General features: G+C 42.8%; 1 protein-coding gene across 4 annotated transcripts in view; it reads right to left on the bottom strand.

Moving 5' to 3' along the window:
- Positions 1 to 7,386: 7,386 nt before the first annotated feature.
- The window catches only part of wdfy4 (WDFY family member 4), a 358,785-nt gene continuing 349,368 nt past the window's right edge, over positions 7,387 to 16,803 (bottom strand). For all 4 annotated transcript variants that reach the window (XM_072282880.1, XM_072282882.1, XM_072282881.1 and 1 more), the window contains 2 exons: positions 16,538 to 16,652; positions 7,387 to 8,724 (listed from right to left, as the gene is read on the bottom strand). In XM_072282880.1, the coding sequence (XP_072138981.1) occupies positions 8,658 to 8,724; positions 16,538 to 16,652 (182 nt within the window). In that variant the 3' untranslated portion in view covers positions 7,387 to 8,657. The remainder of the gene's footprint in view (positions 8,725 to 16,537; positions 16,653 to 16,803) is intronic.

Here is a 16,803-nt window from a genome sequence, read left to right as displayed (position 1 = left end):
GAACCTTTGATGTCATGTTGGGGACACCCAGCATCCCATGCCTTATAACGAAGCTATTCAAGTTCAAGTTTATTGTCATTCAACCACATACATGCTTACCTCCAAATACCAGCACACATAAGAATATGAGAAATAGGAGCAGGAGTCGGCCATCTGGCCCGTTGAGCCTGCTCCACCATTCAATAAGATCATGGCTGATCTGGTCATGGACTCATCTCCACCTACCTGCCTTTACCCCAGAACCCTTAATTCCCCTGCAATGCAAAGATCTATCCAACCATGTCTTAAATATATTTACTGAGGTAGTCTCCACTGCTTCATTGGGCGGAGAATTCCACAGATTCACCACCCTCTGGAAAGGCAGTTCCTCCTTATCTCAGTCCTAAATCTAATCTCCCGAATCTTGAGACTATGTCCCTTAGTTCTAGTCTCACCTACCAATGGAAACAACTTTCCTGCCTCTATCTTAACTATTCCTTTCATAATTTTATACATTTCTATAAGATCTCCTCTCATTCAAGTCAAGTCAAGTCAAGTCAAGTCAAGTCACTTTTTATTGTCATTTTGACCATAACTGCTGGTACAGTACAGAGTAAAAACGGGACGATGTTTTTCAGGACCATGGTGCTACATGAACAATACAAAAACAACACTGAACTACGTAAAACAACACAAAACTACACTAGACAGCAGACCTACCCAGGATTGCATAAAGTGTACAAAACAGTGCAGGCATTACAATAAATAATAAACAAGAAAATAGGCACAGCAGAGGGCAGTAGGTTGGTAGTCCGATGGCTTGGGGGAAAACTGTTACTTAAATAAACAGCTGAATGGCGGCGTCCGGGATCACGTCCGTTTCTGTAAACCCGTCGAGTATTTCATTGGAGTCGGATGTAATCCAATTTAATGTCCATTGTAGAGCAGAATGGACGGGAGAGCCGGCTGGCTAGGGCTTGCTTTTTTCCCGGAACAGACTCCTGCCCGCTCGCCTCACTTCCCCTTCCTCGCACACCATTTACGACGTCCCCACCTGCGGCCACTGGCAGCAGGCAAACTCTTCTGAATTCCAGTGAGTACAGTCCCAGTCAACTCAATCTCTCCTCATTGTCTAATCCCCTCATCTCTGGAATCAACCTGGTGAACTTCCTCTGTACCACCTCCAAAGCTGGTATATCTTTTCTCAAGTAAGGAGACCAGAACTGCACACAGTACTCCAGGTGCAGCCTCACCGGTACCCTGTATAGTTGCAGCAAACCTCCTTGCTCTTAAATTCAATCTCTCTAGCAATGAAGGCCAAAACCCCAATATAATTCTTGATAGCCTGCTGCACCTGCAAACCAACCTTTTGGAATTCATGCACAGACACTCCCAAGCCCCTCTGCACAGCAGCATGCTGCAATTTTTTACCATTTAAATAATAATCTGCTCTTACATTTTTCCTTCCATTTTCCTTCCATGACCTCGCGTTTACCAACATTATATTCCATCTGCCAGACCCTTGCCCACTCACTTCACTTATGTACAATCTCTGTGCAGAATCTCCGTATCTTCTGCATAATTTGCTTTTCCATTCAATTTAGTATCAACAAACTTAGATTCACTACACTCAGTCCCCTCTTCCAGATCGTTAATGTATATCATGAACAGGGACCCAGCATCGACCCCTGTGGCACACCGTTCACCACTGATTGCCAATCAGAGTAACACCCATGTGTCCCAACTCTCTTCTTTCTATTAGTAAACCAATCTATCCATGCCAATACATCACCCCCAACTCTATGCATGTTTTTTATGCTGCACCTTAGTGAATGCCTTCTGGAAATCCAAGTAAATAATGTCCATCTGTTCCCCTCTATCCACTGCGCTCATTATGTCCTCAAAGAACTCCAGTAAGTTTGTCAAACAGCACCTGCCTTTGCTGAATCTATGCTGCATCTGCCTGATGGACCCATTTCTTTCCAGATGCCTCGCTATTTCTTCTTTAATGATAGCTTCAAGCATTTTCTCAACTACAAATGTTAAACTAACTGGCCTATAGTTACCTGCCTTTTGCCTACATCCTTTTCTGAACAGTGACATGAGATCTGCCATCTTCCAATCCACCAGGACCTCCCCAGAGTCCAGAGAATTTTGGTAAATCATCACCAAAGCCTCTACTATAACTTCTGCCATTTCTTTCAGTACCCTGGGATGCATTCCATTAGGACCAGGGGACTTATCCTTCTTCAGGCCCACAGATCTGCTCAGCACTACCTCTCTATAATAGCTATCACTAAAGAGGTCCTCACCTCACATCGTATCCATAACTTCTCTCTTTGGCATGTTAGACATGTCCTCCACTGTGGAGACCAGCACAAAATAGTCATTCAAGGACTCTGTCATTTCCTCATTACCCAATATCAATTCCCCTTTCTCATCCTCCAAGGGACCTATGTTCGCTTTAGCCACCCTTTTCTGCTTTATATAATTATAAAAACTTTTACTATCCATTTGTATATTTTGTGCTAGTTTATTTTCATAATCTATATTCCTTTTCTCTATTGCTCGCTTAGTGGTTCTTTGTTGCTTTTTGAAGATTTCCCAATCTTCTAGTTTCCCACTACGCTTGGTGATTTTGTATGCACAAGCTTTTAGTTTGATGCCTTCTTTTATTTCCTTAGTTATCCAAGGCTGGCTCTTCTCACCCTTATGTTCTTGCTTTAACTGAAATATACTTTTGTTGAGCACCGTGAAAAATCCCTTTGAAAGTCTTCCACTGTTCCTCAATTGTCCCACTATACAGCCTATGTTCCTGTCTACACTAGCCAAATCCTCCCTCATCCCATTGTGGTCTCCATTGTTTAGGCATAATACACTGGTTTTCAATCGAACTATTGCACCATCCATTTGTATGACAAACTCTATCATACTGTAATCACTCTTTCCAAGATGATCCCTAACTACAAGATCACTAATTTTACTTGGGCGGGAGGAGAAGATGGTGGCGCACCTGCGTGTGCGCAGCTCTCCAGTGAAAAATGATATTGTATCTGTTAAATAGGGGCCGTGGACAATTCTGATTTGATGGAGATGGACGTGAAAGCACAGAGGAACATCTGGAGAAATTTCTGAAACGCTCGTTCACTGCTGTCATTACTGCATGGTCAGGAACCTTTCGGACGGTAGGCTTCAAAATCCCTGGCCTTGCCTGCTTTTGGCGACCGAGAAGGTGGTCGAATCGTTCGGACAGAGATGGTGCTCAGTACTCGGTGTTGGAGAACAGATCAGAGCTCGAAGTTTTCGGATGACTCAGAGTCGGACCGTGGTTGGGCATGGCAGGGAGAGTTTTTCTTCCTTCTCCTGTCTGCGTCAGATGTGGGACATTTGAGAGACTTTGAACTTTACTGTGCTCATGGACTGTTCTTCATCAAGTTATGGTGTTGTTGCACTGTTGTAACTATATGTTATAATTATGTGGTTTTGTCAGGTTTTTTTCAGTCTTGGTTTGTCCTGTGTTTTGTGATATCATACCGGAGGAAATAATGTATCATTTCTTAATGCATGCATTACTAAATGACAATAAAAGAGGACTACGTGTCTTCTTATTGCACAGCACCAAGTCTAAGATAGCATATTCCCTTGTAGGTTCAGTATCATGCTGTTCAAGAAAGCCATCACGGATGCATTCTATGAAGTCCCCCTCGAGACTGCCTCAACCAACTTGATTCACCCAATCTATGTACAAGTTAAAGTCTCCCATGGTAACTGCTGTTCCATCCTCACATGCCTCAGATATTTCTCTGTTTATTGCTTGTTGCACTGTAAGGTTATTATTCGGTGGCCGATAGACAACTCCCACCAGTGATGTTTTTCCTTAACTATTCCTAATCTCTACCCAGATGGATTCAATATTCTGCTCCTTAGATCTTATATCATCTCTCACTGTTGCTCTGATCTCACCTTTAATTAAGAGTGCTACCCCACCTCCCTTACCTTCCTGTCTATCCTTCCAGATTACCTGATATCCTTGGATGTTTAATTCCCAGTCCTCTCCACCCTGCAGCCACGTCTCTGTAATGGCCACTAAATCATACCCCATTATATTGATTTGTGCCACAAGTTTATTGCCCTTGTTTCAAATACTAGGGCATTCAAATAAAGTGCCCTTACACTAATAGTATAGTCTTGCTGATCTTTTTCTCTTTTGCACTTGACTTTTCTTTACTCCACTCTTTTCTCTTTTTTTATCTTTTGCTTTTTCTTTATCTTTATCCACACTTTTCTCTTTTACTTTATCCATACTTTTCTAATTTGTTGAACCCACTCCCAACTATTTAGTTTAAAGCCCTATCCACAGCCCTAGTTATGCGGTTCACTAGGATCCAGGTCCCGTCATGGTTCAGGTGGAGCCTGTCCCATTAATACATCTCCCTCTTTCTCAATACTGGTGCCAATTTCCCATGAATTCAAACCCACTTCTCCCACACCAATCCTTGAGTCATGCATTTAACTCTCTAATCTTCTTGACCCTTTGCCAATTCACATGTGGCTCAGGTAGTAAACCAGAGATTACCACCTTTTTGGTTCTGCTTTTTAATTTAGTCCCTAGCTGCTCAAATTCCCTTAGCAGAACCTCTTTCCTCATTCTGTCTATGTCGTTAGTATCCACGTGGACCACAACAACTGGATCTTTCCTCTCCCACTGCAAATTCCTCTGCAGGTCAGATAAGATGTCCTGAACCCAGGCACCAGGCAGGCAACACAGCCTTTGGGATGCACTATCCTCGCGACAGAGAACTCTGTCTATTCCCAAGACTATACTATCCCCAACTACAACTGCATTTCTCTTCTCTTTCCCCCTCTTGAATGGCTGCCTGAACCATGGTGCCACAGTTAGGTTGCTCAACCTTCCTACAGCCCCCACTCTCATCCACACAGGAAGCAAGAATCTCAGACCTGTTGGACAAGCTCAAAGACTGAGACTCCTCCAGCACTGACTCTTGGATTCCAATACCTGCCTCACTTGCAGTCACACCTTCTTGTCCCTGACCACAGGCCAAATTTGAGACCGTTAATCTCATGGGTGTGATTACCTGCTGAAACAGAGAATCCAGGTAACCCTCCCCATCCCTGATGTGTCACAGTGTTTTGAAGCTCAGATTCCAGGTCATCAACTTTGAGCCTGAGTTTCTCAAGCTGCCAACACTTGCTGCAGATGTGGTCACCAGGAACCACAATGGACTCCACCAGTGTCCACATCATGTAGCTACAGCACATCACCTCATCCTGTATTTTCCCTACTTTATTTAATTAGCTGTGATTTAGTGACTTTTTATTCAACCACCACAACAGCTTTACCTGCTACTCACCTGTGCCTGCTTGCCGAAGCCTCTTGGGCCAAAGCCTCAGGTTCCCACTCATACACTGGTCCACTCACACAATGGCCGCTCCGCTTTGACCCTGCTTTACTTTTATTTGCTCCCACTAATGACTCGCGAATTGATTGATTTGCTGTTAATGCACTGAGCAAAATGCTCCTTTTTCAAACTCTTTTCCCTGACCTGTGCAAAGCTCTCACTCTCTGCGAATTGATTGCTCTGCTGCTAATGAAACATTGCTCCTCCAGACTAGGGATTCCCAACCCTTTTTATGCCAAGGACCAATGTCATTAATCAAGGGGTCCATGAACACCAGGTTGGGAACTTCTGCTCCAGACCAAGGTACACAACACAGTACATATCACTCACACACAACACAAAGTACTATTATCACAAATAAACTAACAAATAATAATATATTCCAGAAGATTGACATTTAGTTTAAAGTGCATTTACATCATGTTAAAAAATAACCACTATAATGATACTGCCGTTACAATAAATATATTCTAGAAGACTGACATTCATTTCTTGGAGACAGAAGATACTGCAGTTAAAAGACAATAGGTGCAGGAGTAGGCCATTCGGCCCTTCGAGCCAGCACCGCCATTCACTGTGATCATGGTTGATCATCCACAATCAGCATCCAGTTCCTGCCTTATCCCCATAACCTTTGATTCTGCTATCTTTAAGAGCTCTATCCATCTCTTTCTTGAAAGCATCCAGAGACTTGGCCTCCACAGCCTTCTGGGGCAGAGCATTCCATATATCCACCACTCTCTGGGTGAAAAAGTTTTTCCTCAACTTCGTTCTAAATGGCCTACCCCTTATTCTTAAACTGTGGCCTCTGGTTCTGGACTCACCCATCAATGGGAACATGCTTCCTGCCTCCAGCGTGTCCAATCCCTTAATAATCTTATATGTTTCAATAAGAACCCTCTCATCCTTCTAAATTCCAGAGTATATAAGCCCAGTCACTCCAATCTTTCGACATATGACAGTCCCACCATCCCGGGAATTAACCTTGTGAACCTATGCTGCACTCCCTCAATAGCAAGAATGTCCTTCCTCAAATTTGGAGACCAAAACTGCACACAGTACTCCAGGTGTGGTCTCACCAGGGCCCTGTACAGCTGCAGAAGGACCTCTTTGCTCTTATACTCAATTCCCCTTGTTATGAAGGCCAGCATGCCATTAGCTTTCTTCACTGCCTGCTGTAGTTGCATGCTTGCTTTCAGTGACTGATGCTGAAATCAGGAGCAAAACAAAAGATGTTGGAGGAACTCAAGGTGTCAAGCAGCATCTATGGAGGGAATGGGCAGCAGACATTTTGAATTAAACAAAAACGTTGACTGTCCTTTTCCTTCCACAGATGCTGCCTGACCTACTGAGTACCTCCAGTGCCTTTTGCGTTGTTAAGTCCTCATTCTGGTTTGCTTCCTATGTTGCAGGACTTCCCCACCTGGGATCCAAGGACCCCTTGGTTAATGGTAGGGGTCCATGGGCATTAAAAAGGTTGGGAACCCCTGCTCTGTAGGCTCCGGCAGTGTCCTTACTGTCAAAGGACTATTTACAAGATGGCACAAACCAAGAGTATGAGTGACAAAGCATCCTTTTTTCCCTAGAGTATCACACAAACTGCTGGAGGAACTCAGTAGGTCAGGCAGGAACCATGAAGAGACACAGACACTCAACATCTGGACAAGGGACTCAACCTATTTTACTGCTCTTCTCTTGATCAACTCTTTTTTTCAGCTTCTTCTAAAAGCACCGTAATCCTCATCTTCAGAGCCCAGCTGACCTACTGCTTGTGAATTTATCTTCTTGCATGATGTTTTCCTAGGCAATATCTCAAAGAAAAAATAGGGACTGCTTCCAATATCTTTGGTACTGAGGAACAGTATTATCATTCACCAACAATGTCCATAGTTTGGTAGTCCTCATGTTTGAAACATCTGATTATGAAACTCGAATCAGAATGTGAGAAAGAATACAGGCAAATGAAGAGATGGATCATATACACACTTTAGGATGATAACTTTATTAAAACTCTGACACTGATGTGTCAACCTTCAGTGGTACAAATGAAAATCTCAGTGAAGTGCATTTTGCTTAAGTTTCTAGAACACAGAACAGAGAACATTAAACATTACAACACAGCAACAGAGCCTTCAGCCCTTGATGGGCCCAGGAACACGACCTCCTGACTTCACATCATACAAGATAATAAATCTGACTCTGATGTCTGTGCCAACCATTGCACCGATTCCACAACCGATGGATTCATTTTCAAGCACTATACCACTCATGTTCTCAGTATTATTTAATATTTTTTATTATTTGCACAGTTTGTCTTCTTTTGCACGTTGGTTATTTGTCAGTCTTTGTGTGCAGTTTTCATAGATCCTACTGTATTTCTTTCTTCTACTGTGAATGGCTGCAAGAAAATGAATCTCAGGGTTGTATACAGTTACATACAGTAAGTGTACTTTGATACCAAATTTACTTTGAACTTAGAAGTTTTTGAATTTTGACCATAATGCCAATTTAAACTGCACAACTGCCTGCTCGTGGTCTATATCCCTCCATCCCCGTCTGTTCAAATACATCTAATAAATCCAATTGTTTTTGCAAAACTATTTCCTTTACAAAAGAACTACAGTGAAATGTTTCTTGCTGTTTGATCAGCATGCTTGTTCCAGGCTGTTTTCTGTGAGTTCAGCAAATGACCCTTCCTCAAAATTGGAGTAGCTAAACTCATTCAATGCTCAATCACCCACAGCCTGAAACCTTGAAAAAGTAGATTTCCCTTTTCCTCATTCAAATGTCAATTGTCTCATTGAATAGGTTATAATATTCCAGAAATGTCCATAGCCTCAAAGTTTCAAATGTAATTTTTTTTATCTTTTCCATTAGCATCTTGCTAGGTCTATTTCTTTGCGACAATTTAGTATCTGGATCAGTTGGACATAACACTTTATTCCAAATGTGAATAAGTATAAGAAACTCTCTGAACAGGTGCTTTTTCAGACAAAACGTTCATCGGTGACACTACCTCACATTTTTTCATTACTTCTGTTTTTGCATTACTTATTTTTAATTTAACTATTTAATATACATATATATACTTACTGTAATCCTATTTTGCTATGCTTATCATGTATTGCATTGAACTGCTGCTGCTAAGTTTACAAATTTCACATCATATGCCAGTGACATTAAACCTGATTCTGATTCATTGAAAGCCACAGTTCCTTCATAGAATCCAATGCCATTGATCTCCTGCTCTGTTCCTCCTCAGCCTTCAACAGACCAAGCGTAGACCCTGCCCCATGAATCGCCAACATACAACTTTGTGTGGTTCCTGAAAGGAAAACAGAACCAGAGATTCATGGCAATTTCTCAGTTCAAACAAGTGAAAGAGACAGTGCAGAGTGAACATTAGTTCGTGCTCACTCGAAACAGAGCTAGGGCAGGATTAGTGAGCAAGTCAGAGCTTGGCTTTATCATTAGACCATAAGGTATTGGAGCAGAATTAGGCCATTCAGCCCATCGAGACCCTCTCCATCATTCCAACCTGGCTGACTTTTTCAACTCCATTCACTGGCCTTCTCCACATGTACTCAGGTCTGTGCTGAACTGAAGTCGAGGCAGTGGCCTGCTCCAGGCTTCAAGTTTAAGGACTTTCTGTTCTGAATTCTATTTGCTTTTTTTAAAATTGTTCACATGATATCTCTCTCCCTCTCCCTCTCTCCCCACTTTGGGTGTATGACGGTTTTTTTTTAAATGGGTTCTTTGTTTTGTGGTTGCTTGTAAGGAGATGAATCTCAAGATTGTATAATGTATACATACTTTGATAATTAAATGTACTTTGAACTTTTTGAACTTTGAACTCCTTTACTAATCAACATCAATTTCGGCCTTAAATACACCTAATGACTTGGTCTCCACAGCTGTCTGTGGCAATGAATTCCACAGATTCATCATCTTCTGGCTGAAAAAATTCTTCCTCCTCACAGTTCTAAAGAGATTCCCTCAGATCCTATATTATCCTAGTAATGGAAATCTCCATCTCCACTCTCTCCAGTCCTTTCAGATTGAGATTTATTTATCACACATACATGGACACATACAGTGAAATCTGTTGTCTGCATTAATGACCAACACAACTAAGAATGTGTGGTTGGCAGCCCGCAAGTGTCATCATAGCATTCTGGCACCAACGTAACATGCCCACAACGCTCGGCAAAATAACTCTGAACACAACAAAACAGAACACCACAAGTGACAAAGCAATGACAAACAGCAAAGCAAGCCCCTTTCCTCCCTCTTTCCTTCCCTTCATAATTTAGTAGTTTCAATGATATCCTCTGATTTCCGTTGACTACAGACCCTAAGACATCTAACGCTCCTCAAAGGTCAACCCTTTCACATCCCAGCCAGTTTTATTCCACAGTACCTTCAGGGAAAGAAATGATGAGCTTTGCATTGAAACTCTACATTAGATTCTGACCCAAAACATCAACAGTTCCTTTCCTCCCACTGATACTGTCCAGCCCACTGAGTACCCCTAACAGATTGTGTGCTGATTCAGACTCCAGCATCTGCTGTCCCTTGTGTCTCCAAGGTAACTTATAATGGAGAAGCTTTGCATTCTGATGTTTCACTCTTAACACTTCCCACACAGAGGTGTGAGGAGCAGATTCAGGACAGAACCAGTCACAGGAGAACTGCATTCAGATGCTGCCCTCATCCACCCTTTGACATCTCAAACAGGTAACATGGAAGGACCAGACCACACTTTAATTCAAGCATGATCTTTGAAAAGAAAATCAATCCCACTGCAGTAGAGTAGCTACTTGGAGTCCGAGTGAAGCTTCGTCTCAGCGATTTGCTTCATGAAACTTGAGCTGTGTGAAGGAGCAACCTTTTCGCCTGGAGTGAGGTAGGTATGGAATAAGGTGCCAAAGGAAGTTGTAGCAACAGAGACAATTACATTGTATAAAAGGCATTTAGACAGGATCGCGGATAGAAAAGGCTTACGGGGGATTGTGGCCCAAACACAGGAAAATGGAATTAGCTTGGATATAGCTTGGATAAACATCTTGGTTGACATGGATGAGTGGGCTGACGGGAATTGGAATTGAAATTTGTTTCTCATTGTCACATGTACCAAGGTACAGTGAAAGGCATGTCCTGCATACTGTTCAGAAAAATCAATACATTACACAGTGCATTGAAGTAAAGCAGTAACAGAAAAGCAGAATAAAGTGTAATACCCATGCAGGAAGTATGGTGCAGGTAGACAATAAAGTGCTAAATCATCACGAGGAGGTAGACAATTGGGTGCTAAATCATCACGAGGTAGATTGTGAGATCAAGAGGTCAGTTTCTGACCATTAAACACAGAACAAGTACTACAATCTAAATACAATTTGGTCAGGTAAACTATAAAAGATGCTGACAGTCTTATTCTGGCATAACTGTTCTCTATGCTCTTTCAGCACATCCACCTTCAACTGTGACCCCACTAAAAACAATCCAGTCTTGGTTCTCAAGAGGACTTGCCATTTTCAACTTAAGCCTTGTCAAAGAGCTACAGATAGTGCCTGTGGTGGAGCTGGCTGAGTTTAGAACTTCCTGCAGGTTTTTCCAACCCTGCACTGTTCCCTCCATACCCACCTCTTGATGATCATTTCATGAAGTTTTTCTAGTCCCTCTCTCAGCCTATCTCCTATTATGGTCAGGTTGGCTGCAGGTGCAATGGGGTTGAGGAACTTAATTCACTCCATTGATTCTGTGTTTTTTAACTCTGATTTTCTGAATGAGAAGGATTCTAGATTGGAGGACTGAAGGAATCTGGGGTGAGAAAGTAATGAGGAACAAGAGATTCATCTTCACTAACCTGGGAGAACACACACAAGAACAATGTGAGGCTTCTCTTCTCCTCATTTACTCTGTTAACCCCAAGACTTAGGTGGCAGGCAAATATAATTCAATAAATCCACAGCTGCCCAGTGGCTGCAGATATTCTGCATAGCTCCAGACTCTCAAAACTACTGAACAATGCACATATAATGCTGGCGGAATTCAGCAGATCAGGCAGCATCAATGGAGGGGAATAAGCAGTTCACATTTCTTGTCAAGACTCTTAATCAGGACCAAAATGTCAACTGTTTGTTTCCCTTCATAGATTCTGCCTGTCCTGTTGAGTTCCTCCAGCATTTTGTGTTGCTCTGGATTTCCAGCATCTGTAGAATTTCTTGTGCTCAAAACCTCTGGGACAGCTAGCATTTCTCTGAACATTTGCTTTGATCCAGGAACAAACACACATAGGTTGATGATCAGAGAAATTTCCAAAATACCATAAGATATAGGAGCAGAAGTAGGCCATTCAGCCCATCGAGTCTCCTCCGCCATTCAATCATGGGCTGATCCAATTCTTCCAGTCAATTCCACTCCCCTGCCTTCACCCCATACCCTTTGATGCCCTGGCTAATCAAGAACATATCTATCTCTGCCTTAAATACACCCAATGCCTTGGCCTCCACTGCCGCTCGTGGCAACAGATTCCACAGATTTAGCACCCTCTGACTAAAGTAATTTCTCCGCATCTCAGTTCTAAATGGACGTCCTTCAATCCTGAAGTTGCGCCCTCTTGTCTTAGAATCCCTTACCATGGGAAATAACTTTGCCATATCTAATCTGTTCAGGCCTTTTAACATCCGGAATGTTTCTATGAGATCCCCCCTCATTCTCCTGATCTCCAGGGAATATAGCCCAAGAGCTGCCAGATGTTCCTCATACAGTAACCCTTTCATTCCTGGAATCATTCTCGTTAATCTTCTCTGAAACCTCTCCAATATCAGTATATCCTTTCTAAAATAAGGAGCCCAAAACTGAACACAATACTCCAAGAGTGGTCTCGTGAGTGCCTTATAGAGCCTCAACATCACATCCCTGCTCTTATGTTCTATACCTCTGGAAATGAATACCAACATTACATTCACATTCTTCACAACCGACTCAACCTGGAAGTTAACCTTTAGGCATCTTGCACAAGGACTCCCAAGTCCCTTCGCATCTCTGCATTTTGAATTCTCCCCTCATCTAAATAATAGTCTGCCCATTTATTTCTTCCACCAAAGTGCATGACCATACACTTTCCAACATTGTATTTCATTTGCCACTTCTTTGCCCATTCTCCTAAACTATCTGAGTCTCTCTGCAGGCTTTCTGTTTCCTCAACACTACTCTGCTCTCCTATCTTTGTATCATTGGCAAATTTAGCCACAAATCCATTAATATCGTAGTCCAAGTCATTGACATACATCATAAAAAGCAGCGGTCCCAACACCAACCCCTGTGGAACTCCACTGGTAACTGGCAGCCAGCCAGAATAGGATTCGTTTATTCCCACTCTGTTTTCTGCCAATCAGCCAATGCTCCACCCATGCTAGTAACTTCCCTGTAATTCCATGAGCTCTTGCTAAGCAGCATCATGTGCGGCACCTTGTCAAAGGCCTTTTGAAAATCCAAGTACAGCATGCCTACTGCATCTCCTTTGTCTACCCTGCTTGTAATTTCCTCAAAGAATTGCAGTAGGTTAGTCAGGCAACCATGCTGGTTTTGGCTTATCTGTCATGTGCCTCCAGGTACTCCGTAATCTCATCCCTAACAATCGATTGCAACAACTTTCCAACCACTGATGTCAGGCTAACATGGCTGTAGTTTCCTTTCTCCTGCCTCCCACCCTTCTTAAATAGCGGAGTAACATTTGCAGTTTTCCAGTCATCCAGCACAATGCCAGAATCTGTCGATTCTTGAAAGATCATCGTTAATGCATCCACAATCTCTCCAGCTACTTCCTTCAGAACCCAAGGGTGCATTCCATCAGGTCCAGGAGATTCATCGACCCTCAGACAATTAACCTTCCTGAGCACCTTCTCAGTCGTAATTTTCACTGCACAAACTTCACTTCCCTGACGCTCTTGAATGTCCAGTATGCTGCAGATGTCTTCCACTGTGAAGACTGATGCAAAATACACATTCAGTTCCTCTGCCATCTCTGCCTCTCTCATTACAATATCTCCAGCATCATTGTGTATTGGTCCTATATCTAACTTCGACTCTCTTTTACCCTTTATATACTTAAAAAAAGCTTAGGACCTTCTTTGATATTAGTCGTCAGCTTCCTTTCATAATTCATCTTTTCCTTCCTAATAACCTTCTTAGTTTCCTTCTGCAAATTTTTAAAAGCTTCCCAATTCTCTATCTTCCCATTAGCTCTGGCTTCCTTGTATTACCTCTCTTTAGCTTTTACTTTGGCTCTGACTTCAGTGGTCAGCCACGGTAGTGTCCTTCTTCCCTTTGAAAATTTCTTCTTATTTGGAATATATCTGTCTTGTACTTTCCTTATTTTTCACAGAAACTCCAGCCATTGCTTTGCTGTTGTCTTTCCTGCAAATATCCCTTTCCAGTCAACGTCGGCCAGTTCCCCTCTCATGCCATTTGTAATTTCCTTTGTTCCCCTGAAATACTGATGCATTGGATTTTATTTTTTCCCTCTCAAATTTCAATGTGAACTCGATCATATTGTGATCATTATTCCCTAAGGATTCCTTAATGTTAAGCTCTCTTATCACCTCCGGATCATTGCACAACACCCAATCCAGTGCAGCCGATCCCTTAGTCAGCTCAACAACAAGCTGTTCTAAAAAGCCATCCCTTAGACATTCTACAAATTCTCTCTCGAGGTCCAGTACTGACCTGGTGTTCCTAATCCACTTTCATGTTAAAATCCCCAACGATTATCATGACATTGCCTTTCTGACATGCCTTTTCTATCTCCTGCTGTAATTTGTAATCCACATCTCAGCTGCTGTTTGGAGGCCTGTATACAACTGCCATTAGGGTCCTTTTACCCTTGCTATTTCTTAACTCAACCCATAGAGGCTCGACACCTTCCAATCCTATGTCATCTCTTTCTAATGATTTAATATTATTTCTTATACACAGAGCTACACCATCCCCTCTGCCTACTAACTTATCTTTCCGATATACCGAATATCCTTGGACGTTCAGCTCCCAATGGCAGCCATCCTTTAGCCAAGTTTCAGAGATGACCACAACATCATATCTGCCAATCTGTAGCTGAATTTCAAGATCATCCATTTTATTCCTTATGCTGCGTGCATTTATATATAACACTTTCTGTCCAGTATTTGTTGCTTTCTGTTTTAACTGAACCACACCTCTATTGCCCTGTAACTCATGCCACTGGCTGTGAATAAGCTTCATCTCCTGCCTGTTCTTTCTATAATTTCTGTTGCATGTTATCTTTGATTTATTTCTGTTTTCCCCTTCCTCAACCCTATCACTCTAGTTCCTATCCTCTTACCAAATTAGTTTAAACCCTCCCTAACAGCTCTATTAAATATGCCTGCTAGGATATTGGACCCCTTTGGGTTCAGGTGTAACCCGCCCCTTTTGTACAGGTCGTACTTCCCCGAGAAGAGGCCCCATGATCCAGGAATCTGAAGCCCTGCCCCCTACACAGGTCTCTCAGCCACACATTAATATGTCTGATCATGCTATTCTTGTGCTCATTAGCACGTGGCACAGGCAGCAATCCTGAGATTACTACCCTAGACGTCCTGCTTTTCAGCTTCCTACTTAACTCCCTGAATTCTCTCTTTAGGACCTCCTCCCTTTTTCTACCTATGTCACTGGTACCAACGTGTACCAAGATTTCTGGCTGTTCACCCTCTCCCTTCAGAATACTCTGCACCCAATCCGAGACATTCCGTACTCTGGCATCTGGGAGGCAACACACCATGCGGGTATCTCTATCAGGCTCACAGAACCTCCTGTCTGTTCCCCTCACTATGGAATCCCCTATGACTACCTACTTTACTTTCCTTCAATTAACTCTGTTGCCAGCCTCCTGTGGAAGCCAGTCTTCATGTTGTCACCTTTGTAGGGTCCCAGCGCAAACACTGGTCATCTCTCCACACCTATAGGGTTGCCTGACCTGCTGAGTTTCTCCAATCGTTTGATTTTTGCTCCAGATTCCGGTGTGTACAGTCCCTCGTGTCTCCATGAAGTCACCTCCTTCATCGTTGGGTATTACATTTTAAGCTGTGCCATACCTCACTGTGTCTGCTCTTGACCCCAGGCCTTTGATGGGGCTGTGTAGCTCAATTTAAAAATTATACAAAAAAATCTCTCAGCAAAGGCCATCAGCACCATACTGATATGGGGCACTATTGTAATGTAGCGGTTAGCAAGACGCTATTACATTACTGACGATGTGTCCCAGTGCACACCAGGTTAATTAAGCCAAGTGGTGTTGGACCATGTTAATGAAAGGCATGGGCCAGATTAAAGTGACTCCACTATCCTGACCGACACAGCCCCACACTCCAAACCCACGTATACAACCCCAAACTCTACCCTTAAGTTCAGAGTTCAATTCAGTGCCCTCCGTAAGAAATTTGTACGTTCTTCCTGTGGCGCGTGGGTTTCCAAAACCATACTGGTAAGTAGGTTAACTGGTCATTGAAAATTTGTCCTGTGATTAGGCTAGGGTTAAAACAGTAGCTTGCTGGGTGATGTAGCTCGTTGGGCTGGAAGAGCCGATTCTGTGCTCTCTCTCTAAATATAAAACGTGTGCACAAAAGATTCTGCAGATGCTGGAAATCCAGAACACACACAAAATGCTGGAGGAACTCAACAGGTCAGGCAGCATCTATGGAAATGAATAAACAGTTGAAGTTTTGGTTTGAGACTCTTCTTCAGGACTCTGAAGTCTTGAAGAAGGGACTCGGCACAAAATTTTATTTCATGTGTAAAATATGAAGTACTTTTAACCAGGCAAAAACTACAAGGTAGCTCAAAGTAATTAAATGAAGAAATGGGAATGCGTTTGGAATAGTCAAAGTTATGAAAATAAAGTTAGATCCAATCCTCCTTCCCTGTCAGTTTCTTTAGGGTGACTATAAACAAGACAGAGGGTGAGCGGGTCCAGCACCGACCACTCTGTGTCCTGAGTTTCTCTGACATAAATGGCTCCTGACCCACAGTCACCAGCAGTGAAAGTGGGTGTTGAGGATGAAGTGGCCACGAACGTGGAAGGGGTTGAGAAAGTTTCCGCTGCGAAACGAGGGAGCCGTTACCTGGAGATGGCCAAAGCTGTGACTGCAGGGCTCCTTGTGCTCGGCCTCCTCGACTGCCCACCGGTTCTGTTCAGTTTCTGACAAAGCACAAGGCATCGTTCCCATCGGTAACCAGCTGCAGATAAATATTAAAACCATGGTCAGTACGGGGCATCACCACAGTGTAGCTGTTAACAGCAACAGTGATTAGTAATCGGGGTTCTATTCCCACCGCTGTCTGTAAGGAGTTTGTACATTCTCCCTGTGAATGCATGGTTTATTCTGGG

The sequence above is a fragment of the Mobula birostris genome, chromosome 18 (assembly GCF_030028105.1).
Source record: "Mobula birostris isolate sMobBir1 chromosome 18, sMobBir1.hap1, whole genome shotgun sequence".
Lineage (NCBI taxonomy): Eukaryota > Metazoa > Chordata > Chondrichthyes > Myliobatiformes > Myliobatidae > Mobula > Mobula birostris.
This window is presented reverse-complemented; position numbering and strand designations above follow the sequence as displayed.